The sequence below is a fragment of the Ctenopharyngodon idella genome, chromosome 19, assembly GCF_019924925.1.
Source record: "Ctenopharyngodon idella isolate HZGC_01 chromosome 19, HZGC01, whole genome shotgun sequence".
Taxonomy (NCBI): Eukaryota; Metazoa; Chordata; class Actinopteri; order Cypriniformes; family Xenocyprididae; genus Ctenopharyngodon; species Ctenopharyngodon idella.
In genome coordinates, this window is record NC_067238.1 from 7,402,031 (window position 1) to 7,428,339 (window position 26,309).

Genomic DNA, 26,309 nt, shown 5'->3' on the forward strand with positions numbered 1-26,309 from the left:
ATATGTTGTCAGTCTAATCTTAAGACCTTAGTGATGATAAATATCAAAGATCTTGAGTTTTCGTTGGAGGGTGTGTCCATGGCAGCCTGACAAAGTCTGATGTTTCGCCATGAAAGAGGAAGCTGTTGTAACTCAGGCATACTATGTCTGATGTGCGTCAAACTTCACATGTGTGATAAGAGTCCTGGCCTAAAGACATCTATATGACAATATTCAGTTAGTCGTAGCGCCACCTGCTGGCAACAGGAAATGGCATGCTTCACACTGTAATTCAAAACCAGAAACTCATCTCAATATGCCACGAAGTACCAAACATGCTAGAAACACGTTAAATCATGCAACACTTAGCTAAGTGCTAATGTATGCAATTAACGCCACGAAACAGGAAGTTGTTGTAACTCAGGCATACAATGTCCGATCTGCTCCAAACTTCACGTTTGATAATAGTCCTGGCCTGATGATATTCAGTTATGGTCAAAGCGCCACCTGTTGGCAGTAGGAAGTGTGGCACTTTTAAATGATTTTACCATAATTCTCCTGTATTTACTTGCTTACATGCATGTTGCCCACTTTTCACTGTTTTCCTAAGGCCAGTGGGTGGCGGTGAGCCCAGGTGCGAGGGCCCTTTCATCGCTGCTTGCAGCTTTAATTATTATTATTATTATTATTATTATTATTATTATTCTTTTCCAAACATTATCGCATTTTTGAGGGCCTAAACATGCTCGAAAACTCACAAAACTTTGCACACGCGTCAGGACTGGCGAAAATTGACATCTGATATAGGTTTCAGAAATGGGTGGGGCAAAATGGCTCGATAGCGCCACCTATAAAACTTCAACGGTGTGCGCCTAAGGCTGCGTTCAACGTACATGTACGAAATTCGGGACGTACATGTACCGTCCCATTACCTACAAAAAAGTCTTTTGGAGCTAAGTCCTAAACACAACAGTAAGTCAGCTATTTTGAATTTCCTGTGCGATTTATTTATTTTTTATTTTTTTGCAGTTTTTGCCATTTTCAGGCCTCGTACTTTAACAAACTCCTCCTACAGTTTTAATCCGATCATCTTCAAATTTGATTTGTGTAATCATAAGGCTTGTGCGACACTAAATTGCGAAGATCTTGAGTTTTCGTAAAAGGGCCTGTCCCTGGCGGCCTGACAAATTTTAATGTTTTGCCATGAAACAGGAAGTTGCTGTAACTAAGGCAAACAATGTCCGATCTGCCCCAAACTTCACACACTTGATAAAAGTCCTGTCCTGAACACGTCCATGCCCATATTCAGTTATAGTCATAGCGCCACCTGCTGTCAACAGGAAATGACATGTTTAACGCTGTTATGGTCTCCTGACAGCATATTAAAATGTGCCAGCAAGTTCTAAACAGGCTAGCAACATGCTAGAAAAAATGTTAGCAAAACACTTAGCTAAGTGCTAAAGCATGCTATTAATACAGTGTAAGAGGAAATTGCTTTAACTCAGGCATGCAATGTCCAATCTACCCCAAACTTCACACATTTGATAAGAGTCCTTCCCTGAAGACCACTACATGACAATATTCGGTTATAGTTATAGCGCCACCTACTGGCAACAGGAAGTGACGTTTTTAACAATATGATGCACTATTAGCAACATACTAAAATATGCAATTGACTACTAAACATGCTAGAAACATTCTAAATCATGCTAGCAACACCTAGCTGACTGCTAAAGCATGTTATTATCGTCATGAAACAGGAAGTTATTGTAACTCAAGCATACAGTGTCTGATCTGCCCCAAACTTCACATGTGTGATAAGAGTCCTGGCCTAAAGACATCTATATGCCAATATTCATTTAGTCATAGCACCACCTGCTGGCAACAGGAAATGGCATGCTTTACACTGTAATTCACTCCCTGAAACACATTTTAATATGCCAAGAAGTTCCAAACATACTAGAAAAAAGTTAAGTCATGCAACACTTGGCTGAGTGCTAATGTTTGCGATTAACGACACGAAACAGGAAGTTGTTGTAACTCAGGCATACAATGTCCGATCTGCTCCATACTTCACCTGTTCGATAATAGTCCTGGCCTGAAGACATCAACATGGCAATATTCAGTTACGCTCAAAGCACCACCTGTTGGCAGCAGAAAGTCTGGCACTTTGAAATGACTTTGCCATAATTCTCCTGTATTTACTCGCTTACATGCATGTTGCCCACTGTTCACTGTTTTTTCTGAGGCCAACGGGTGGTGGTGAGCCCGGGTGCGAGGGCCCTTTCATCGCTGCTTGCAGCTTTAATTTAATTTTGGAGTTATAGACATTTATAGCTATGAGAACATAAAAAATGACCCATGGCCAACTTTGTTTGAATATTTTTTTTTTTTTTTTTTTTTTTTTTGCCAATTACTATCAAAATTTGCCCATTAGCATATAGCCAACGATCTGTTTACGCATTTCCTATGGTGGTTTTATCTCGATCGAATTAACAGTTTCAAAGATATTGGTGCAAGTTGTTTTAAAGCTAAATCACAGCGTTGAACAAACCGTAAGGTGAAACCTAGCGTGTTTGCAACCTAGCATCGTTGGACTCGGCAAGTAGTCTGAGATGACTCACGTGAAAATAAGTCGACCACACCCAAAGTTATAATCATTTAAATATTTGATCTTACCACTAGGTAATGCTGACTTGTAACTTCTCAGGCTCCTTCAGGGCATTGTGCTGATGACCCATACCGAGTTTAGTAACGATACCCTATGTGTTCATAAAATTCGACTCGACCTGAATCTAATGAGACCAATTTTATGATTTTTGGGCAAACCATTCAGGAGTTACAAGCAAAAATAGCAATTTTTCATGTCTCCAGACCAGTAAGTGGCGCTGCGCCGAAACGCAGCATGCAACTTCAGGTCATGCTTGTGATGACGTGAACCAAGTTTGGTCTAAATATGATAAAGAGTTGAGGAGATACAGCCTTACGTCTGTTTTTGCAAGCGTTCTGTAAAATTTGTTCGCACAGCATGGTCTGAAGATATGATTACATTTTCGTGAAAAACTGAGCAAAGGCCTCGGAGGAGTTTGAAAAAGTAGGTTTTTCAGAAAATTCAAAATGGCGGAAAATTTTCATGATGGAAAATGACTTCATAGGGTGCAATCGAATCATCTTGAACTAAAGGAATCAGAGGAAAAAAAGAATGGTAACACTTTCTATGAAGCCTGTATTTATAATCCATTATAAGGGTATTCTTAATGCATTATAATACATGCATAATGCCTTATAAACAAGCTTATAATATGTTGTCATCTTATAAATAATCATAACAACAGGTACGATACATTATAATACTTACCTATTTGTGGTTATAACCTTTAAGATTACAATGCATTATGACACCAGATGAAGCCTGTATTTATAATGCATCATAAGGGAATTCTTAATGCATTATAATACATGCATAATGCCTTATAAACAACCTTATAATGTGTTGTATCATCTCATGAATAATGGTAGAAACAGTAATAATACTTGCCCCTCTGTGGTTATAAATATTAAGAGTATGATGATTTATAACATGCAATGAACATAATTTTATCCACTTAAGTTATAGAGTAATATATATTGACATTGTTTACTTAAGATCTGCACAGTATAATACTACTTCTTATGAGTGGTCTTTACTGCTTTAAGTGACTTCTTATAAGCGGTCTTTGTCTGCTTTAAGTAAAGTAACAAAAGTTAGGTAAACATCCATAAGGTATCATGAAGTGGTTATAAGACATTTCCCTTATGGTAAAATCAAAGTTGTGTGGAAAACACAAAACATAGTTTTTTTGTACGTTTGGATAGATGCTGAAACATACAATATGAACGTAGCATTATTACATTTTTACACCTAAAACCTATTTATGTATCTTTCGCATCATAAAGTCAGCTGAATAATTTCCCCTTTTACAATTTATAGACATATTTTAGATCCCTAAACCATACCCAAATCTAATCCATTTTACAGAGAATATAAGAGTACAATATAATGGACAGAAATGTGTAGCAAAATAAAGAAAAGCATAATAGACAAACAATTGTAATCATGATAATTTATTTATTGGAAAAATTTCAGCTGTACCAAAAGTAGTTCAAATGACAATGTGTTGCAGTCGCAGTCCTCTCTGGGTGTATATAATAGTTTTGTATGAGGTACAGAGCATAATTTAAGTTATTATTCCATGAAAATGTTATTGCCAACCACTCGGTGAAGGTGCGCATTTCACTGATTTCACTGTCGTAAAACGTGTCGTAAATCTTGATGCGGAAATTCAAAGCTAGCGTGGGATTTTTGATGTTTACGACCACTGTTTAAGACGGAGATAAGGAACGCTGAAAAAAAAAAAAAAAAGCCTGAAATTGGATTTGTTCTCGTAATTTTATGGATTCTAAAGACTTGGGTTACAGCGAACGAATGAATGTCTTTTGTGAATTAATGTAACGTTTTGGTGTATTATGGTTGTACAAAGAAAATAAATATTACAGGATAATGTTTAAGTGATTACAGAAATGTTACTCATGTTAAGGTATTAAAGTATAAGCTTGTTTAACATGTAATCCTTCAAAACAAGCGCAGCACAAGCCACAAACAGAGTGAATGCTATTTCATATTAGAATGAGTAAACTGCATTTAATAAATGCGACTGAAAGTACGTAAATACCTTCAATAGAATGAAAACATTATTGCCACGAGTTTAATATTCGTAAATAAAAAATGTCTGCACATTTGTACATCTGTACAATTCGTAAGTAGTGTACATTTTTAACGCTGTCAATATGTAAATAATTAGTGAAATTAAATGTGCGTTTGGTAGAACAACACTTTATGTAAAAACATTTGAGATTTATAAGTGTTATAACTCAAGTAAGTTTACGTGCAGTATTGTTTGTTGATTTTACATAACATTATTTAATAAGCATCACCATAAAAAAAAAGTTCAAAGCATTCATGATATCTTATGGATGTTTATAAGAATACCTAACTTTTGTTAGGTAACAAAGACCACTTATAAATATTACCACATTATAAAGCTTTTTAGATACTTTGTTTTTGTCACCATAAGCAGTAAAATTCCACTCATAAGATGTAGTATGATACTATCCATATCTTCATTAAACAATGCCAAGATATGAGACTTGAGAAATTACAATATTAAACTATGAGACACTTAATCCATTATAACTTAAGTGGATAAAATTGTTCATTTTGTCTTATAAATCATAATAGTTACAACTAAAAGTACTACAATATGAAAGGCTCCAATACAGAGTGGCAAAAAGCACTTATGTGCATCCCGTGCACAGAATGATGGCTTGAAACAACATGGAGTCAAAGCACACAGCGTTTCGCATTGAAAAGTTCAAAGCACGAAAGGAAGTGATATTGATGCGTAGTGTATTATATCTATGCAATAGTTTATTGAGCCTTTCTTTTAACAGTTTAAAATTTCAATTATGGTGCACGTAAAGAACAATTCATAGTGCTCTCTACTCCAGTGTTGTGATCTAACAGACACCCCAGAGAAAGTAACATGATTTAGAAACAGTAATAAACTCCAGCAAGATAAAGTCATTTTATGCAAAACTATAGAACGTTATCTGAAGATCAATTATAATAATAGAAACACTGAATCATCTTGGAGAGAGTTTCAGAGTCGTAACTGAACGCAACATGCAGTTTGAATGCTGAATTGAGAATGATTGACAGCCGCAGTTTATGTGAACTTGAATTTAAAGGGGACCTATTATGCGAAATTCACTTTTGCATGGTGTTTGGATGTAAATGTACAAAGGGACAATACAAAACAGAGGTACAAGTACAAACTGTTCGTGATCTAGCTTACAGTCTCCAGAGTGATACTGGATACGGCAGTAATAAAGGTGAGAGTACTTTATACAGTTCATCGGTGTTGATTTATGGATTTAAAAGTTTACCAGGTTATTAAGCACCACCTGAAAAGGTATAAGGTCTTTATATATTTGTTGTAATGAGTGTTTCTGTGTTCTTTGCTATGTATGTTGGTGATAATTCAAGGGAAATAGAGAGAGTCTCTCCTGTCTTACGGTGTTTCTTGTGTGTTTTCAGTCTGCGCATGCAGCCAAATTTTTATGACCACGGTGTGTGTATGCACCAAACGCGTCTTTCTGCACTCACGGGCAAAGAAGTTACTTTGAAAGGCTCAACTGAAGTATGAGACACAGATAGGTTTTGTCAGAATAAACATATTTACAGATTTCAACATATTTGGAACATATTATTGTGATTTATATGAATTAAAGCTGCAAGCAGCGATGAAAGGGCCCTCGCACCCGGGCTCACCGCCACCCGTTGGCTTTAGGAAAACAGTGAACAGTGGCGAGAAAATACATGAAAATTATGGCAAAGTCATTTCAAAGTGGCACACTTCCTGCTGCCAACAGGTGGCGCTTTGACCGTAACTGAATATTGCCATATAGATGACTTCAGGCCAGGACTATTACCAAACATGTGAAGTTTGGAGCAGATCGGACATTGTATGCCTAAGTTACAACAACTTCCTGTTTCGTGGCGTTAATTGCATACATTAGCACTTAGAGTGTTGCATGATTTAACGTGTTTCTAGTGTGTTTGGAACTTCTTGGCATATTGAAATGTGTTTTCTGGGAGTGAATTACAGTGTAAAGCATGCCATTTTCTGTTGCCAGCAGGTGGCGCTATGACTAACTGAATATTGGCATATAAATGTCTTTAGTCCAGGACTCTTATCACACATGTGAAGTTTGGGGCAGATCAGACATTGTATGCCTGAGTTACAACAGCTTTCTCTTTCATGGCGAAACATCAGACTTTGTCAGGCCGCCACGGACACGCCCTTTAGTGGAAATTCTAGATCTTCACAATTTAACATCGCTAAGGCCTTTAGATTAGACTGACCAAATATGACGTTGTTCTGGTTAAATCTGTATGAGGAGTTAATCACAGTGTAAAATATGTAATTTCCTGTTGCCTGCAGGTGGCGCTGTGACCGTAATTGAATATTGCCATGTGGATGTCTTCAGGCCAGGACTCTTATTACACATGTGAAGTTTGGGGCTGATCCAACTTTGTATACGCAAGTTACATAAACTTCCTTTTTCATGGCGAAACATCGAAATTTGTCAGGCCGCCACGGACACATCCTCCAGCAAAAACTCTAGATCTTCGCAATTTAACGTCGCAAAGGCCTTTAGATTAGACTGACCAAATGTGATGTTGATCTGATAAAAGCTCTAGGAGGAGTTTGTTAAAGTACAATGTCTGGAAATGGCAAAAAGTGCACAAATTTTGCAGAGAAAATTCAAAATATCTGACTTCCTGTTGGTTTTCAGACTTTGCACCAGGAGACTTTTTTGTAGGGATTGGGCTGTTACATGTGTCTACTGAATTTCATACCTGTATGTGAAACGTGGTGCAAGGGGCACTTCGTTGAAATATTGTAGGTGGCGCTATCAAGCCATTTTGCCACGCCTAATTCTGAGACCCATAACAGACGTAAATTTTCACCACTTCTGACGCGTGTGCAAAGTTTGAGTTTTCGAGCATGTTTAGGCGATTCATTTGGGAGAAGAAGAACAAGAAGAAGAAGCGGAAGAATAATTAAAGCTGCAAGCAGCGATGAAAGGGCCCTCGCACCTGGGCTAACCGCCACCCATTGGCCTTAGGAAAACTGAATAGTGGGCGACATGCATGTAAGCGAGTAAATACAGGAGAATTATGGCCAAGCCATTTCAAAGTGCCACACTTCCTGCTGCCAACAGGTGGTGCTTTGACTGTAACGGAATATTGCGATATAGATGTGTTCAGGCCAGAAATATTATCAAACGTGTGAAGTTTGGAGCAGATTGGACATTGTATGCCTGAGTTACAACAACTTCCTGTTTCATGGCGTTAATCGCATACATTAGCACTTAGCCAAGTGTTGCATGATTTAACATGTTTTTGACTTGACTTTTTTGACGTGACTTTTTTTGTAGGTATTGGGCTGTAAAATGTGTGTACCGAATTTCGAAATGTAGCGCGGGGGGGCACTTCGTTAGGTGGCGCTATCGAGCCATTTTGCCACACCTAATTCTGCAACCCATAACAGACGTAAATTTTCACCATTTCTGACGCGTGTGCAAAGTTTAATGAGTTTGAGCACATTTAGGCCCTCCAAAAAGCGATTCACTTTGGAGAAGAATAATAATAAACGTAGCAATTCCAATAGGGTCCTCACACCATCGGTGCTCGGGCCCTAATAATAAACGGGGCAATTCCAATAGGGTCCTCACACCATCGGTGCTCGGGCCCTAATAAATAGGCCTGAATGAATTAAAAGATGTTGCACTAAACAAGTGGAGTACTGCACTTGTAGGTATATGCTTTGGGAGGCATTAACTGTTAAAGAGTGAAATAGCCTGTGGGAAGAAACTTTTCCTGTGCCTAGATGTTCTAGCGCCCAGTGATCTGAGGCTTCGTCCAGATGGTAACAGTTCAAACAGGGTTGTAGCCAGGGTGAGTGGAGTCTGTGATGATTTTACCTGCCCTCTTCTTTTTGGGGACCGGAATTATATTGCAACGTTTGAAGCAGCAGGGAACTTCACACTGCTCCAGTGATCTGTTGAAGATCTGTGTAAAGATTGGGGCCTGTTGGTCGGTGCAGACTTTTAAACAGGCGGGTGAAACACCATCTGGGCCTGAAGCTTTCCTAGTCTTCTGTTTTTTGAAGACCCGGCATACATCCCCCACACAGACCCTAAGCACAGGTTGGATGGCAGGAGGGGGAGGGGGGGATTGCAGGGGGTGTTGGTGAAGTGGAGGTCACTGCGGGTGTGGGGTGTGAGTCTGGGCTTTCCAAACCTGCAGTAAAACACATTCAGATCCTCAACCAGTTGTTGATTCTTCACAGACCGTGGGGGTGGTATCTTGTATTTGATGTTCCTCAGACCTGTCCAGACAGCTTTTCAGCTTTTCAGTGTAGCTTCTTTTAGCCACTCTGATCTCCTTTGTCAATCTGTTTCTGGCCTGGATATACAAGAATAAACTTCTTGTATACCCTAACCCTAACCCTATATATTCAATTCCTGGAGGGCCACAGCTCTGCACAGTTTTGCTCCAACCCTAATCAAACACACCTGATCCAGCTAATCAAGGTCTTCAGGATTACTAGAAACTTCCAAACAGGTGTGAGCTAGAGCTGGTTGGAGCTAAACTCTGCAGAGCTGTGGCCCTCCAGAAATTGAGTTTGAGAACACTGCTTTAAAATATAATTTATTTCTGTGATGAAAAGCCGAATTTTCATCATTCATTGTGAACAAAAGTTTCATTGATGCGGCACTTCACATAGTGGCTATTTTACAGTAAACCCTTCATAATCTGTCCAAAACAGGCCAAAAAATATTGTCTAAACATTCATATTACCTCTGTGACATTTTATGTATAATATTTGTTATATTATAGAGTCTATAAATGTTAAATTGCAGTTTGATACATTGCTAACACATTTTATTTCAGTATTTTCACTATTATTCTGTAAAATTTTTAGTGCAGCTTTCCCTGCATTTGGCACTGTAATAAGTAATTTTTGTCTTATCACAGTCATAGCCTAAGGTTTAAGTGCCGTGTGTTGTGAGCGAAAGAGCATTTGAGAGTAGGAGCACATGCGCAAAACAGTTCCGTTAATAAAACAGCAGATGGGATGCAAGTCTTACATAGCCTATATAGTTTTTCTTGGTTACAAACCCGACCTGAACCCGAAGCTATTCATGAAACCTTAAAAGGGGGTGTAATGCTGTTTCATGCATTCTGACTTATTTACACTGTTAAACAGTTGCATTCTCATGCTAAACATGGCCAAAGTTTTAAAACACGAGTTGGACATATGACGGAGTATTTCTGTGCCAAATGCACTACTTATGGTTTCGGACCAAGTTTTTTTCGAGTATGGCCTGTATAACGTCAAAAGAGAGCGGAATTCCTTGTATAGGCACTTCTCCCTGATAAGCACACACCACCAAGAGCAAGAACGCGCTTCTTTCGGGATACGGAAGCCGAGAGATTTTTCAACAATGGCTGTGTCCCAATTCAGGGGCTGCACCCTTTGAAGGCTGCATACATCATCGATGCAGTCTCATTTAAGAAAAATAAGTGTTAGATTGCAACGTAAGAAAGAAATTACAGTATTTTCTTGAATATGACATCCTTGATGAAGTATTCAGCCTTCAAATGCGACCTCCGGAGGACGCAGCCTCCGAAATGAGACACAGCTCCTGTCACAGAAGGAGTATGTTTTTAGTTGTGAGGGAAAGATTACCTTTTTTAGATTCCCAAAGAACCCAGCGTTAAGGGAACAGTGGATGAAGTTTGTTTTTCCGGGACAGCAAAAGAGTTGTGCATGTATGTTTGTTTATTCCCGGGATTTCGGTGATGAATGCTTTGTAAACAAGTCCCAGTTCGGCGCTGGATTTGCAGATCGCGGGTGGTGAGTAAAGCTGCATCAGATGTCTGTGTTTTGTTGGCAATCGGCGCGCAAGTGCATAAAATGTAAACATCATGAACGTTTTTGTTCCCTTTGTATTTATAATGATGTCACAACTAGCAGACGATCTCTACGCAAAAGCTGCACGCGCTCGTTACTCTTTAGCTCCGCCCCCGGCACTGACGGCATACATATGCGTGTTAATTTTGGTGAAAATATCTCATTTCGTTTTGAAGTTATAGACTTATATGAGAGCATAAAAAATGACCCATGAGAGACTTTGATTGGATTTTTTTTGCCACTTCCTGTCAAAATTTTGACATTTGGGCATTAACTTTAGTAAACCAATTTAGGTTCCGTGTTTCCTATGGTGGTTTCGTCATTTTGAAAAATTATACTTTGGACGTCGACTCATTTGTTTGTGAGATATATACGATCATATACAGTTTTACAACATAAACGCTGTTCAGGTTGCATAATTTCTTGAAGAACGATGATAGAGAGCAGGTCATGCAGAAGAAATGTGATGCAAACAATGGATAATATATCAATATTTCATGGATTTAACGCTTTTGTAGACAAAAAGTACTGTTTTTTGTTTTTTCAATGGACACTCATGGACATTTTACCCAAGTGCCACGGATTGGATTCATCTCGCGATCGCTATTTCATTATAAGGGTATGAAGTCCTGTTTGATTTTGCGTGTTGTTATTTGTACACCCGGCACAAATTACAATTACTGGTGCTGGAGCATCTAAATCATAAAAAAGACACCATATATTTACAGTAAACATTTAGAACTTTCAAATTATATAACTTGGTATCTTTATTAATATTTTAGATATTATCTAAGATAGATAGATAGCTCCTTAGCCTGCTAATATGATCCCGTCATGCTAGGCGGGCGTGGTTTCAGCAACCAGGCATCTCAGTTCCAACCATGTCCCGCCTCTTTGCCCATTTTCAGTTATTCGGGAGTGACGTGCGGTGACGCAGCGGTCTCATTTTCGCTTCAAAAATGCTCCTCAGAAATCAACGGGTGACATCACAGACACTACGTCCATATTTTTTTTTTACAGTCTATGTTCCGATCAGACGAAAAACCTAGGACTAGTTCGCAAAAGTAGGTTTTTCACATTTTCGTGAATAATTAATGAACGATTTGATTGACAGCATTGGTTCTTGAGGCAAAGTTGTTCAGAATGAGGAGATCTATCAAATGATATGCATATTGTGTGGATCTGTGAAACACCACGTGATTACAGAGATGTGTGGTTGATTTCTTTCAAAATTCTTACAGACCTCTAGGCCCATGAGTCGATCATGCACACTGAGTTTCGTTCCGATCGGCCTCCATTAACCTTGTCTAATAGGTGCTCAAACTTCATTGGCCAATGGCGGCCATGTTTTTTGAGATACGCCACTGTCCTATAGACTGTCATGCCCCCTTGGACCAAGACACTGCATGCCAAATTTCAAGTCGATCGGACTAATGGTTGCATAGTTAAATCTGTTTTTTTTTTTGTTTTTTTTAAGTTATAGCGCCACCTAGTGTCCAATCGTCACAAGATTGAGCCCATAAACGTGTACCAAGTTTGGTAAAGATATCTCATTTTGTTCTCGAAATATAGTCATTTTAGTAAAAGTGGCACCCTACATTTTGGTGCCCCTTAGCAACTGTGAATCACAATTTCAACTTTTTTTTGATAATTATTGATATTTAGACTCCAGAGAATCTTTCTGCACTGGTTTGCTTCCGATCGGGCAAAAAACCTAGGACTAGTTTGCAAAAGTAGATTTTGGACAAAATTCAAAATGGCGGAAATTTTTTCCAGGAGGAAATGGAATCGGATGACAAATGGTCTACGAGTTATGAGCGATTTTGAACTTTTGATTGCTGTAGCGCCACCTATTGGCCGATTGGGGTCATACTCTGTCAACCTCTCCCCAAATTGAGACCTATCATCTGGCCAAGTCTCTAGGCCTTTCGGTTTGGTCTGCACGATTCGTTTTACGGCAGAAGAAAAATAATAAAAATCCTTACAATTACAATAGCACTATGTGCTTGAACCCCTAAAAATTCTCTTACCTTACCACCCAGGCATCAAAAATCAAGGCTTTACCACAGCATCTGCACTGGAAAGTTTTATTTAGGGATGCTCATAATTAATTTAACCAACAGTAAGAATTTTGACCAATTAATACAATCAGATAAACTGTTTAAAAAGTAAACAAACTATAGTAATAGACAACAAATGCTATAAATTTAACGGTATTCAAAACAAAAGGAGAACGAAAATTAAAAGAACATGAAGCCTACCTCTCCAATTTGGCACAAATCCAAATGCTTCCATATTTGTGATGTATTTGAATGCTAAACCATTATTTATTATGTAAATTATAGGCTTTGTATAGGCTACTTCATTCACATTCCAACAATATACATCCTTCACATGTGCAAAAATGTGCCTGGCAAAACAGAGCAGTGAGGCGATGGCCGCGCTGAACACCACAGGTTGTACTACAGACTATATAAATTAAGCAGTGCAGCTTTTTATATGTTTGGTTGACTTTATGATATGTTGTATGTGTGCGAGGTGCCGGTACAATTTCTCTGTTCAAGCGCTGCAGGTGAATGATGTATGAATCCTCATGTTATGTTGTCTTATAGGCTTTGCTACGGAAGCCCTAAAAGGCCATGGATTATTACTACTTTTTTCTATCTTGTTTTCTCGTGATCACATTCACAACTTAATTTTCTCGTCATCTCAACATAAAAGTTATTTTTTTACAATGATTGTTTGATTCTGAAACACGCCGCACCCGGATTCTACTGTTGCTGTAGTAACAAACACAATTTTCATGCGCATCTGATTGATGGATAAACCGTGCGCTCTTAGCCTATATGTTGTGGATATTTCAGCAAAATGTTTACTTCGCATAATAATAAAGTCTACAATAAATAAATAAATATAGGCTAATCAATCACTGTTTAATCAATATACACTAAACAATTGATTTGTGTAATTAACATGTTTAAATTATCAACAGAAAATTGAACAGCTGAAGCGCAGACGGAGTGCCTTCAGAAGGATGCCAGATTATTCTATAACTATTCTAAAATCTTTTAGAGCTGCTTGGATTCAACCCACTTTATTTTCCTTATTCTTTTGAATTAAAATTTTAGGCTATTACATTTTTTTTTTTTTTTTTTTTCGTCATGTAGGATAGACTGTGATATCAGTCTGTGCGTTATACTGGCTTCCTCCTCCTAGCCATGCTTTTTCATTAAAAAGAGGTGCAATACCCCAGATTTCCAAAAAACAAAACTTTAATCCAGTTGATAGAGGCTATAAGTACAATCTTGGGGTACTATTTGAGAAGTGTATATGTGTTTGGTTTCCTACAAAGAAATGTAGAGTATACAATAGGTTACACATTATCACTGAATTAAATGATAGGCTGCTACACATCTTTACATAGGCTATAATCCATATTTCTTATCAATATACATTGAGTGACACAGTGACGCAAACTAAAACACTGAAACTGCAATGATTAAAATGGTGTCTTAAAGATGCACAATAAGGTGCAAACAGAATACTGTACAGTGACATCAAAAACATAGTTTTAATAAGAAATAAGTTTAGAATCAAACCGAACGTTATTGCGGTAGTGAAACTGCTATGAGTCATGCATCTAGCAGTTAGAACGTAACAATAACAGATACACTTTCAAGCAAATTAGTTATATTCAAGCATTTAATATTAGTTAAGTAAATTAATTAACGGACACAATACTGCACAAATTAAAGCGATCACAAAGAAGTAAGGTCTTCACTCTCTCTGTCTGAAACTCGTACAATCTGGGCCAATATGAACTAACACAGCAAGGTGGATATATATATATAGTTATCATTCCCCAACAGTTGTGGGATGAGACGTTCCAAGTATCCAAGTATGTCATTGTCCTCAGATTTCTCTTGGATGTGATTTTTATATTTGATCTTCTGCTCCGGTTTTTGAGATTGTCTTTCAGAAAAGCAATCTCCTTTTCTATCTTTTCAATTTGTGTACAGGTGTCTCTCAAATTATTGTCATTGGCACCTAGCCTGGTCTGCATCTCATCAACCTGCTCAGCTAAAGTTGAGATAGTTTGATTTTGGTCAGAGAAGTTTAAATGCTTTCATGAGAGATTTAAGTGTTGGCTCTTCTTGGTCAGCCGCTATCTTTGCTATGATGGAGATCTCAATTGGTGTGTCAAATCTTTATACTAAGTTCACACTTGTAAGTTGTATCATTTTCTGAATAACTAAAGACCTATAGAAAAAGGCCTGTTGCACAATTGGAGTTAATACCAATAAAATACAGTAGTCACGATTTGAAGTGGATCAAAAAAGTTCATCAAAGTTGCCCTAAGACAAGAACGGGTATTGTTCAGAATTCATGTATAACATGTAAGTCTTCTATTAATCAATATTGTCATCAATGGAATTTCATGCTGTAGTGAATTAGCTCAGTGGGTGAAATATATATATATATACAGTAATTAAATCATAACGCGTTATGATTAATCATAAATATAAATCAACCAAAAAGGGAATTATGTATATATGGATAATTAATTACAATGGATTATAATTAATTATGAATTTGCAGCATCCCAATGGCCCTGTTGAGGTCAGAATCCTGCAATCTCACTAAATGTGGCATTTTCAATGCTTTCTGGCCTCAAGTGAAGCTTTCAGAGTTCAAATGATGACCAGTTCCCAATTAAGGACTCCTGTGACAGATCAATTGGTACCTAATGACAAACAATCATGTCTGGAGACCATCAAAAGCCATGAATGATGACATTTCATTAATGACAACATTGACTAATAACAGACTTACATGTTATGCATGAATTGTGAAAGAAACACATTTTAGTTTTAGCACAACTTTGATGAAATATTTTGATCCACTTCAATTGTTGACTAGTGTAGTAGCGACTGATGAGGCACACCCAGAGCTTACAGACACGTGTCCAGCATTTGTGACTGCATCACATTATTTACATTTGGTACAGGCTAGTTCCATTCGTTGATAAATAAGCTAACATAATACACATTCTTCCCTGTCAAACACTCAGAGTGTTCAATTGTAGGCAGTCCAAAGCACTCAGGACACAACACGCAGTGAAAATAAATCTGTTATAAACATATTCTTAGCCTCTAACTCAATCACTTGTCGCCTGGGTCGAAATTTGTTGCGTAAGCCAGTGATTTACATTGTAGAAGAATGCAGATACCTGCAAATACACTGCAAGTAAGTGTAGTTACTACCAGCTTCATTTGACAATGAATAAAATTAAGCTTTTTTTTTTTCTTTTTTTTAATTACTTTAATGCATGGATTTGACCAATAATGAGATTGCATTAGTTTTTTTCAATTGCTAACATACTTTGGTCCAATCTGTAGTCACATTTTCAAAACTCTAAACACATTTAGCAGAACATCCATCTGTTGTGGCCATACCATTAACACAATTCATGACGTTTTCACACAAAATGCAGTCAATTAACACGTTTTTAAAATGCTTACATTTTCTTTTCATATAAGCTTACCCCATACCAAAATCATGGATCTTTCTCATCTTATTTGCAAATGCTTAAACACAGCAAGTCAGAAATGAAGACCTAATATTCCAATCTTTAAATATAGGATAAAACCTATACTTTTGCAACAACAGCAGTACTGGAAAAGTACTGGAAAAAAAATATAAAACAAATACTTAAACAATTGATAAGCATTTTTAATTAGCAGATCATTTAAATATTTTCAGTTGGAGGCATAGTTAGGTGTTGAATTTATTTTCATTACATGGACACACAGTAAAATAGGACTCTTTGAATCGGATTTGTTCAGTGTGTATGAAGAACAACAGAGGAGAGAGAAAATAATATCTGGGTAAGGGAGAAGAATAGATGATGGAGGAGAGGAGAAGTTGGATCAGGACAAGGGAAAAGAAGAGGTAGAGGAGAGGAGGAAGAATGTGTGCTGGATTATGCATATCTATGGTTTTCCCCCTTACATATGTAGAACCTATGAAAGCTTATTTCTGCCATGAATAGAAAATAAAAATAGGTAATTGTGACTTTTTATCTCACAATTCTGACTTTTTTCTCTCAATTCCTAGTTTATATCTCACAATTATGAGGAAAAAAAGTCAGAATTGTGAGATGTAAACTCACAATTGCAAAATAAAAAATATTTTTTGATAAAAAGTCACAATTACCTTTTATGCTTTTTTATTCTGTGGTAGAAAAAAAGCTTCCATAATAACCAAAGACCATTTATGTTGGATTTGTTGTTGATCAATGGCAGCAATTTCATGTTTTCATTTCAGTAAAAGCTTTATACTACAACGATTTTACTACAACGATTCCACTACCACTGTTTCATATTTACAAAATATGTGGTCTGCATAGGGCACTAGCTACCAAGGGTACACCATCCCACCCTCTATGGGGCCAACATCAACGCCACACAACCACCCCCAGAAAGAGATTTCAACCAAAGGTGACATTGAAGTTCTGCATATGGGACACATTTGACCAGTAGCTGCCCTGAGCAATTCTGTTACTTTCTTCTTCTTCTTCTCTTTTTCTACTGTACATTCTATAAAATAATGACTCACTTCTGTTGCCAAGAATGCACACATTCAACACTCAACCAAAAATGTAGAATGGCTTACATGTAAGCATTCTACTATTACTGCAGTAAAAGGAAACTGAATTTTAAAAACTATGGATTTCATATTTTCTGCAGGTAGAACTGAAACATGACAAGTAATGCAGTTTTCGTAATGCCATCATAGTATTTTGACAGTCATTGCGCTTTGATTATGTATGTTCATGTATATGTTCATGTTGGATAGAAAACTAGTGCTATGTTTTGACAGAACGACTCTATTTTGAATTAGGTTTGCTGTGTTTTGATAGGGTTAGTATGTGTTGAAAAAGGTTTTTAGCATTTTGAAATGTAGAGTTTGTGTTTATTTAACAAAATATGGTTTTGGGCAGAAAATTAACTATTTGGCTAATTGTGTGATGTATGTGCGTTTCTGTGGTAAGAGTTTAGAAAAAGTACTTTAAGTATTGGTAAACGCTTGTTAGCAATTGAAAAAAACTGTAATAAAATATGTGATGACAGTATGCTGTGCAATAAGCCTAAGATCAATGTGTAAGTAGTCAATAATGACATCCAATATTATATAACCATGCATAAGGATGTTTTGGCCAACATTGCTCAAGTAGTTTGTGCAATGGACTGGCTGAGGTTAGCTGTATTTCTTAGTACTCCCCTGTGATCTACATGTTTTACATATAATTTCTAATGAAGTATGCTCATAACGTTTGTAGTAGACATGAATGAATTAATGTGTTTGTCACGTGATCCTGGTGAATTATTGGTAACAGAATTATTAGAAGAGTAATAGTACTTAGTTTTCACCAGTAGAGGCACAGAGAGGGGGTATTGATGAGGAATAATTAAGATCTGTTTGGAGTTTCTACTTTGTACGGAGCCTAGAAAGTCGCCTATAGGAGAAAAAACAAAAATTAAACTCTCAAATCTGTGGCCACAGTTTTACAATTTGTCCTCTTAGTTTATAAACCGTGCTCACAGATTCTTTTTTTTTTTTTTTTTTTCCCTTGGTTTAACAAATCATGCCTATGGATTAGTAAACTGTGCCTAATCTGTCCACTCAAACCGTGACCATGCTTTTTCAATCCGTTCCCATGGGTTTACAAACTGTACTCACGGATTTTTGGCACCTCCCTCATTTTAGAAATCTGTGCCAACTGATTCGAATGTATTCTAATTGCCAGAACTCAGTTCTTCATGTTGTGTTGGAAATGCTCCCAGATTTAGCAACCAAAATACTGGTGCTTCCTCGTTTTAGCACTACATCTTATTCTGCAGCTGCAATGATTGGCCAGCTACGGCACATTATGGCCCTTTTATAGAGCACACATTCTTTCATCTTATGTTGTTGTTGTTGTTGTTCTGTGTAAACATGTCATTGTGAGGCATTTTTCTGTTTTTCTGTCACCTGTGTGACTTGTTTGGTGGGCATAAATATGCCAGGGCATCAGTTCATCCTCTGTGCAACATTCAAAACTCATTTTGGGACCTGCTACCTGACCTAATAAGGAAATCTCAGTAAAATGTTTTAATAATCATGAAAGACTAGAAAGGTAAAAATTCAGTGGTCAAAACTAGTATATGATTGGACTTCAGTCACAGGCTCTTAGCTCCACATTGGCCATCGATTCTTTTGGATTAATGAATTAATACTTACGGAATAATGCTTACTGGTTTTAGCCTTGCAACATACCATTAGTAACATATCCTTAGTAACATATCCTTATAGCACTAATCTTAATGCTAAAGTGTTAAATAATTTCAACCATTATTTCAAAATTATTTTCCATTACAGTAAGTTTACAATTCATATACTGAGGAGATATTAAAAACACTGTTGTATCACCTAATTCATTTTAGATTCATGTAGGGATGTCCCGATCAGGTTTTTTTGCCCTCGAGTTCGAGTCAGAGTCATTTGATTTTGAGAATCTACCGATACCGAGTCCCGATCCGATAAAAACAAATATAAATATATTTGTTTTTATATTAAGACTTTGTTTTTATATTATATAAATACTTTGCCGCCATTTATCCAATAGCGTCTCTGCAACAAAGTGATGTCATGCCGCACGCTTTGCTGTTTCTGTGTTGAGTCAAAAGGGTCTAAAGCCTCGTTTACACTGCACACTGTGCATTTTCGAAGCGTCCCAGAAGCGGCTCGCCGTGCCGCTTCGCTAAAGATAGGCGCCAAGCCTATTTTTGACGGACGCTGCGTCCAAGACGCACAGCTCAAATACAAAATAAAATCAAAATAATCACCCTGTGTAAACTCCCGCTCATATTTCACATCACTAGGAGGCCAGAAACTGAAGACAAGAGATTCGAAGTTGAAAAACTTGAATTTTTTTTGTTCTTGTCATCCTTTGGACTTTTAAGTGTATAAACTTCGTCTGTAGGCTACAGCAAAATAAAGTATGGCATAGCAATACACCCAATAAAACCGGACAAAATATAACCATTTAGCCATTAAAAACACGAAAAGAATCAAGGAAAAAACATCAGACAGTCAAATCTCGTGGTCTTGTGAATTCAGCCGCTTCGCTTCTGAAATGCTTCTGGTGTGAGTTGACACTGCGCAGAGGACGGAACAAAACCTTGCCGGAGCCGTAACGCGTAGCAGACGCGTGCAGTGTAAACGAGGCTTAACGCCTGTTTCACACTGCAAGCGTAAGCGGCGCGTGAGCAGCGCGTATTTTTTTCGGCATGAATTATTTTAGTTATTACACAGACTGCAGCATACCCAAATTAAACCAGAGTTTGCTGTCTTGTAAACATGTGCACGCGGCAGATGATGTCATACACACAAAGCTTACCTCATTCGTGTGCAGCAATGGACGACACGAGGCTTTTGTTTATTTATTTTATTTATTTATGTATTTACGTTTATATGAGAATGTTGTACACCTCCCCATGTTAACAAACTTTCAAGACTATCAAGTTTATAAATGACCAACTTATAAAAAGGAATGTATAGCTGTCTTTGTAAAGAAATGCTCACATATGTAGCTTCGAGCCGCTGCTGTGACGCTGTACAAACGCTTCCAGTATGAATACTCGCGCATCTCTGCAGCTGCAGTGACGGTGTAGTTACACTCACGCTTGCAGTGTGAAACAGGCGTAACTCTGTGCCACCGCATAACTATAGATGTGTTAAATATAATGAGAATATATATACATATCCGAGTCCTGATCGGGAGGTAACGTCCGATTCCGATCGAGTCTGAAACATCGGATCTGGACATCCCTAGTTTCATGTAATAACTGACACATTATAATTTAAAAGTATACCGTTTCTTTAAAAAAAACAAATCTTAGTGATTACAAACATGTAATTGGTAGTGTATGTACTGTTTGTGTGTGTGTTTGTGTAGTTTTTTCAGTTGGATGTTTACAACAGTGATGGAACACCATTGACAGAAAGTCAGATCCATGCTCAGCTGTTGCGGATCCGCTCTCAGTCGTGGAAAACTGATAAGGAACCAATGGGAATTTTGACCAGCGAGCATCGTCACACATGGGGTCAGGCTTACACTCGCTTGCTCAAAGGTATATCTGTCCTGCAAACTGAACTACTATTTAACACAACAGAAGATTTGTTGTGATCTGACTTTCATCAAATGCATGTTTCAGAAAGCATTCATTAGAAAAATGTTGAGAACACAACAAAAGTTGTGGTTTTATACTGCTTAAGAATAGTGTTAAAAATGACAGTGTTCTAATGATCCATTAGCAAGAGTGATGCACAATAACAATTGTTACTGTATATATGAGGTCAGTCTTTGCCTTCGTTCATATAGCCCATTGTGGCTTACAGGTAGATTCAATTTCACTCTTTACCATCTAGCTGCGTAGTTCCACTGTTGAGAGTTTAATGCTTAATTTAAATTTTTTTTTTTGTATGTTTTTACTTTTTTTTTCCCATCTCCAGATAAAATCAATAAAGAGTCTGTGAGGCTGATCGAGAAATCAATCTTTACATTGTGTTTGGACTCTCCAGTTATGAGGATTTCTGATGAGAAGTAAGAATTGTGTATATGTTGATTGTGATTGAACAGTTACTAGAGCTAAGCAGTGTATTTTCTTTTAAATGATTTTTAACAATATGGTTTACATCTTTATCGGTGATGGTTTGATGTTATGCTAAGAATCTTAATTGATTGGCAGGTATTCTAGTCGAATGGCAGCACAGATTTTGCATGGCGGTGGGACTTATTCAAACAGTGGCAATCGCTGGTTTGACAAGACACTACAGGTGACCTATATGTCAGAGGCCTGTTCTTAATGTCCTGTAATTTAAACTAGGACTGTCAGAGTTGATGTATACAATTGATTATGTTTAAATTAAGTAACTTGAGCTGCCACTCTAAATCCTCCAATTAATAAAAACAATTAAATAACTTGCTTATCTTGACATGATGCCTGGATAATTCTATTTTTTGTTTTTAATTAGAGGCTTCAGAGTGGCAGCTCAGTTGTATCCCTTATACACACATACATAAAAATTGCTATAATACAGCTTGTTCATGAGTAAATGATGGAGAATGACCCTTTTTCAGGTAATTTTGGGATGATTAACAAAGTTGTGTATGGTAAATTGTGAATTTAATATTTATTTGAAAATCAAGTGAAATATCATAATTCATAGAAATGTTGAAGACTAGTGGAGAACTGCATCTTTACACATGTAAGATCCATAAAGTGGCTGTTTCTTTCTCTGTTTTGTATGTTCAGTTTGTTGTGGGTGAGGATGGGTCATGGGGTCTCTTGTACGAACATGCAACAGCCGAGGGTCCGCCTATAGCCACATTGTTGGACCATGTGCTAGAATACTGGTATTTACAAAAACTTCACAAATGCATGCCTTTTAAGAAAGACAAAAACACAGATAAAAACTTTCCTATCATTTATTATCTCTGTATTGCATTATTAGTACTGATAAAGGTGACATCTCGCTAGCCAATTTGGTTTTGTTCAAGGGTGTCACACCTACTACCGTTTTTGATGAATTCACGCCCTTTTTTGTCTGAGGTCTGTGAGGAGTGGTGACATATTAAGGCCGGAACACACCAATCCGACTAGCAGCAACAAAAGCTGACGGTGTTGTCACCTCATGTCGGCTGCGTTGGGAAAAAAAATATGTGCTTGAACACACCGAAAGAACTTCAGCCGACTGTCAACTAGCACGTGCGTTCTGCGCCTGCGTATAAAGGAGATAACTGTCTATTTAAGCAGATATATTTGCCTATATTTGTCATTCAAAGAGGGAAAGTGAAACTAAGACTGCATGTATACAAACCATAAACAAAGCAGCGCTTGCATACCGTTTTGTATATCAATCATGTTGATCATGTTCTTTATTCCACTCCACTCATGTTATTATGAAAATATTCATGCATTCGAGTGCTTGGGTAAGATGACGTAAAATTAGAACAACCTTCTGTCTGTGCCGTCATGACTTATTTGCTTGCTGTCATAACTTTTGCTTATATTCTCATGAAGTGACTCGTTTGCTATACTGAACAGCCAATCAGAGTTCTCTCTCTCGCCGACGGCCCGACGCCGATTCAACATGTCGAATCGGCCAAAAAAAAGCCGACGAGGACCAACTTTAGCCAACTGTGCGGAACACACTGAGGAAACTTAGTCGGCCGACGAACAAAAAACGCCCAATGGCCGACCGTCGGCTTGGTGTGTTCCGGGCTTTAAACAACCGCCTCTTCAATGTGAAATGAATCTTGTTGGGCATCGGCTACATAGAAGTGGGTGATATTACCAAAATCTTGTATCACGATATGAGTAGTTTAATTTCGCGATAACGATATATATCACAATGATATCAGCATTTTTGATACTATTGAAATGTAATAATTCTCATCACCAGTTTCAATATCACAAAAAGACTAATACTAGCCTAACATAAGTTAAATATGTATGTTATATATGTGTGTGTGTGTGTGTGTGTATGTATATGTGTATGTGTGTATATATATATATATATATATATATATATATATATATATATATATATATATATATATATATATATATATATATATATATATATATATATATATATATATATATATATATATATGACTGCTTTCAAATGCTCCCGTGTGAATCTACGTAAGCGCTCAGTGAAGTGTCTATTTACAATATGTTTTTGCAACGTTGATCATTGTAGCCAATCACAGACATTGCGTGAACACAATGGCCAATCAGAGGTGTTTCTCTCAGAAATAAGCTGCTTATTGCTCTTGAACAGTTTAAAATCACTTGTTTAATCGCAAGGCTTATAATATGTTAAAATGATAAGCTTTTGTGAAAGCACTGACACATGACCGCGATAGAGACGGTAATCCAAAATCTCTACCAGTTGACAAATTTGTACAGGTTTATCGTGTCTACTGGTATATCACCCACCCCTATGGCCATGTCCCATGTGCACTCTTCTGTGAATATTTAAATAAGGCTGACAATTTTGAATTGACTGAAAAATTGGCTAGTAAGATGCCGGCCTAAAAAGACATTTGTGTAACATAATTGACATGTGTTTCTCTGTTAGTAAGAAACCGGACAGAGTGCGAGCTCCGTTGATTCCACTGCCCATGCCCAAGAAACTGTACTTCTACATCAATTCTGAGATCAAATGGGATCTAGAGATGGCCAAGCAGAATCTGGATATGTGAGTTCAACTGCCTATTATTGTTTTGGGCACTTTTTATGGTTAATTTAAAGGGCCCCTATTCGAGGCATTAGGATTGGACTTTGTGCTTTGCATGTATGCAGAACTTTTTTGAGCTTGAACAGCAACATTACACACTAAAGAAAGTTGAACATGCAAAAAAGCATAATAGGTTCTCTTTAATGGTACACTGTAACTTTTGGCCTTCTAGTGGTTAGTGGTTTTGCTGAAGAACATTGTTTTGGTAGTGCTTCGACTCTGCCTCATTTTGCGAAAGAAAATGGTTATCCTACTGCACATAAAACATTTACTACTAGGCTTACAAGATATAGCCAGTTAGATGGAAAGAATCTCAAGCTGACCAGCTGAAGATGTTACTTTAGGTATACCCATTCATAGACACGGTACTTCCTTGCAAATAAATTCCAGCACAGCACTACAACAATGAAATGACCATTAGATAATGGTTTACAATGAACTCTGTTAGAGAGCTACATATGGCAATTTATCTGTTTAATAAAATACCTTACTCACCTGTTGAGAAATAAAAACGGCATCTCTGCATTGCTTTTAGAACATTTCAAATTTCACCATCTTCAAAAAGCTAAGCCAATGTTGATTCTCTTTTACGAGCTCTGTCGCATTCTCTTTTTTTGCCAGCAGACTCTCCTCTTTTCGGGGTTTTTTTTTTTTTTTTTTTTTTTAAACGGGTGCAGTGCTTCCCACAGGTTTGAAATATACTTGCAGTGGTAGCCGGGTTGAAATTCCTCCTATTACCCATGGCACAAAAACATACTACTACTACATGTGACAAACAACACATAAGATGTGATTTTTAACAATATTTTTATATATTGAAATTAATTTTAACTACATAGGCTACTATTACATTTAATTACATACTAATATTATGCATTATGCATTGTAAATTATGCAAAATTAAATTAAACGGTAGAGTTCTCCTTGCTTTGTCATATAGTGAATGAGACGCATATTTTACTAATACTAGTGTGTAATATATAATGTGTGTCAAATAATGTTCTTAGTCTTTCTTCCTGTGGGTGAGCATCCCACAGGGTTCCCACGGGTCATGGAATTTGTGGAATATCATGGAATTTTAAAAGGTCTATTCCAGACATTGAAAGTCAGGGAATTTTATATATTTTTTGTCCAAGTCATGGAATATCAGGGATTTTTGTTTGTCCCTTTAAATTTTAGTTTCCAAATTATCAAAATGTAACTTTATCAAATTGTTTCAATACCAAAATTTATCAAATGTTTCTATACCTTTTTTTTTTTTTTTTTTAAATCACATGTAACACATTTTGCATATTGTTATAGTTAGGCTATTTTTCAGTGGCATTTTGTTCACTTCCCACAATTTCTGTAGAAATAGTAAAGAAAATGATCAAAGTGCATTTAACAGGTAAAAGCGCAAAAAAAAAAAAAAAGTGTGTACGAGAGTTTAACTTAGTTTTGTACTAAAAATGTCTGTGAACAAGTAAATAAAGCTTGCAAATGGATGGTTTTAAAATACTGTCTATGGTTGATTTTTGTCAGCTCAGTGCTCAGCACAACAGCAGCCTGTTTTTCCGTTCATTATAGGTCATGGAAATTCAGCTTTTTAGTCAGTGAAAGTCAGAGAATTTGACATTTGGCTTAGATTGGGAACCCTGATCCCAGCCAGAAAATAGATATATATAGATATAGATATAGATATATAAATATAGATATAGATATATAGATATAGATAGAGAGAGAGAGAGAGAAAGAAAGAGAGAGAGAGAGAGAGAGAGAGAGAGAGTGTGTATTTAAATTAAAGGGATAGTTCACCCAAAAATGAAAATTACCCCATGATTTACTCACCCTCAAACCATCCTAGGTGTATATGAAATTCTTCTTTCAAAAAACTTGTGTAATCTAACGAAATGCGTTACAAATTACTTTTTAAAGCATGTATTTTATAATCAGTAGTAAAAAACATTTTAAAAGTAACCTTCCCAACCCTGGTTATCAGAGCAGTAGCCTTCTGATTTCCATGACTTTAAAAATAGCATTCCATGATATTTTCCAATACTTTGTTGAACTAGACAAATTTTGGCAACAGCAGGTCATGTTCCGAACAACACAAAAAGATTTTTGAAGTCTATATCCTGTCATTTTGAGGATCACATTTCCATTAGTAACTTTCACACAGTAATCCCGGTAAATTGCTGTAAAATTATCAGAACAACTTTACAAATACATTTAAACAGTTCCATCTTTTTATTGGTGAGATACAATTTACACATCAGTTCCAAAATGTCAGTAAACTCTGCTATGTCAGTGCACCTGAGAAGTGCTGTTTCAAGTTTCATCCAATGTATTCAGATCTTCTTTCCATATATTAAAACTTTCATTCCATATATTCAGATTTTCATTCAATATGTA

At 36.9% G+C, this 26,309-nt stretch overlaps 1 protein-coding gene across 2 annotated transcripts in view; it reads left to right on the top strand.

Annotated features, from left to right (window-relative positions):
• cratb (carnitine O-acetyltransferase b) overlaps nucleotides 1-26,309 on the top strand; it is a 47,795-nt gene that overhangs the window by 10,380 nt on the left and 11,106 nt on the right. For both annotated transcript variants that reach the window (XM_051872843.1, XM_051872842.1), the window contains exons 6-10: nucleotides 20,566-20,740; nucleotides 21,123-21,213; nucleotides 21,359-21,446; nucleotides 21,926-22,026; nucleotides 23,760-23,879. In XM_051872843.1, the coding sequence (XP_051728803.1) occupies nucleotides 20,566-20,740; nucleotides 21,123-21,213; nucleotides 21,359-21,446; nucleotides 21,926-22,026; nucleotides 23,760-23,879 (575 nt within the window). The remainder of the gene's footprint in view (nucleotides 1-20,565; nucleotides 20,741-21,122; nucleotides 21,214-21,358; nucleotides 21,447-21,925; nucleotides 22,027-23,759; nucleotides 23,880-26,309) is intronic.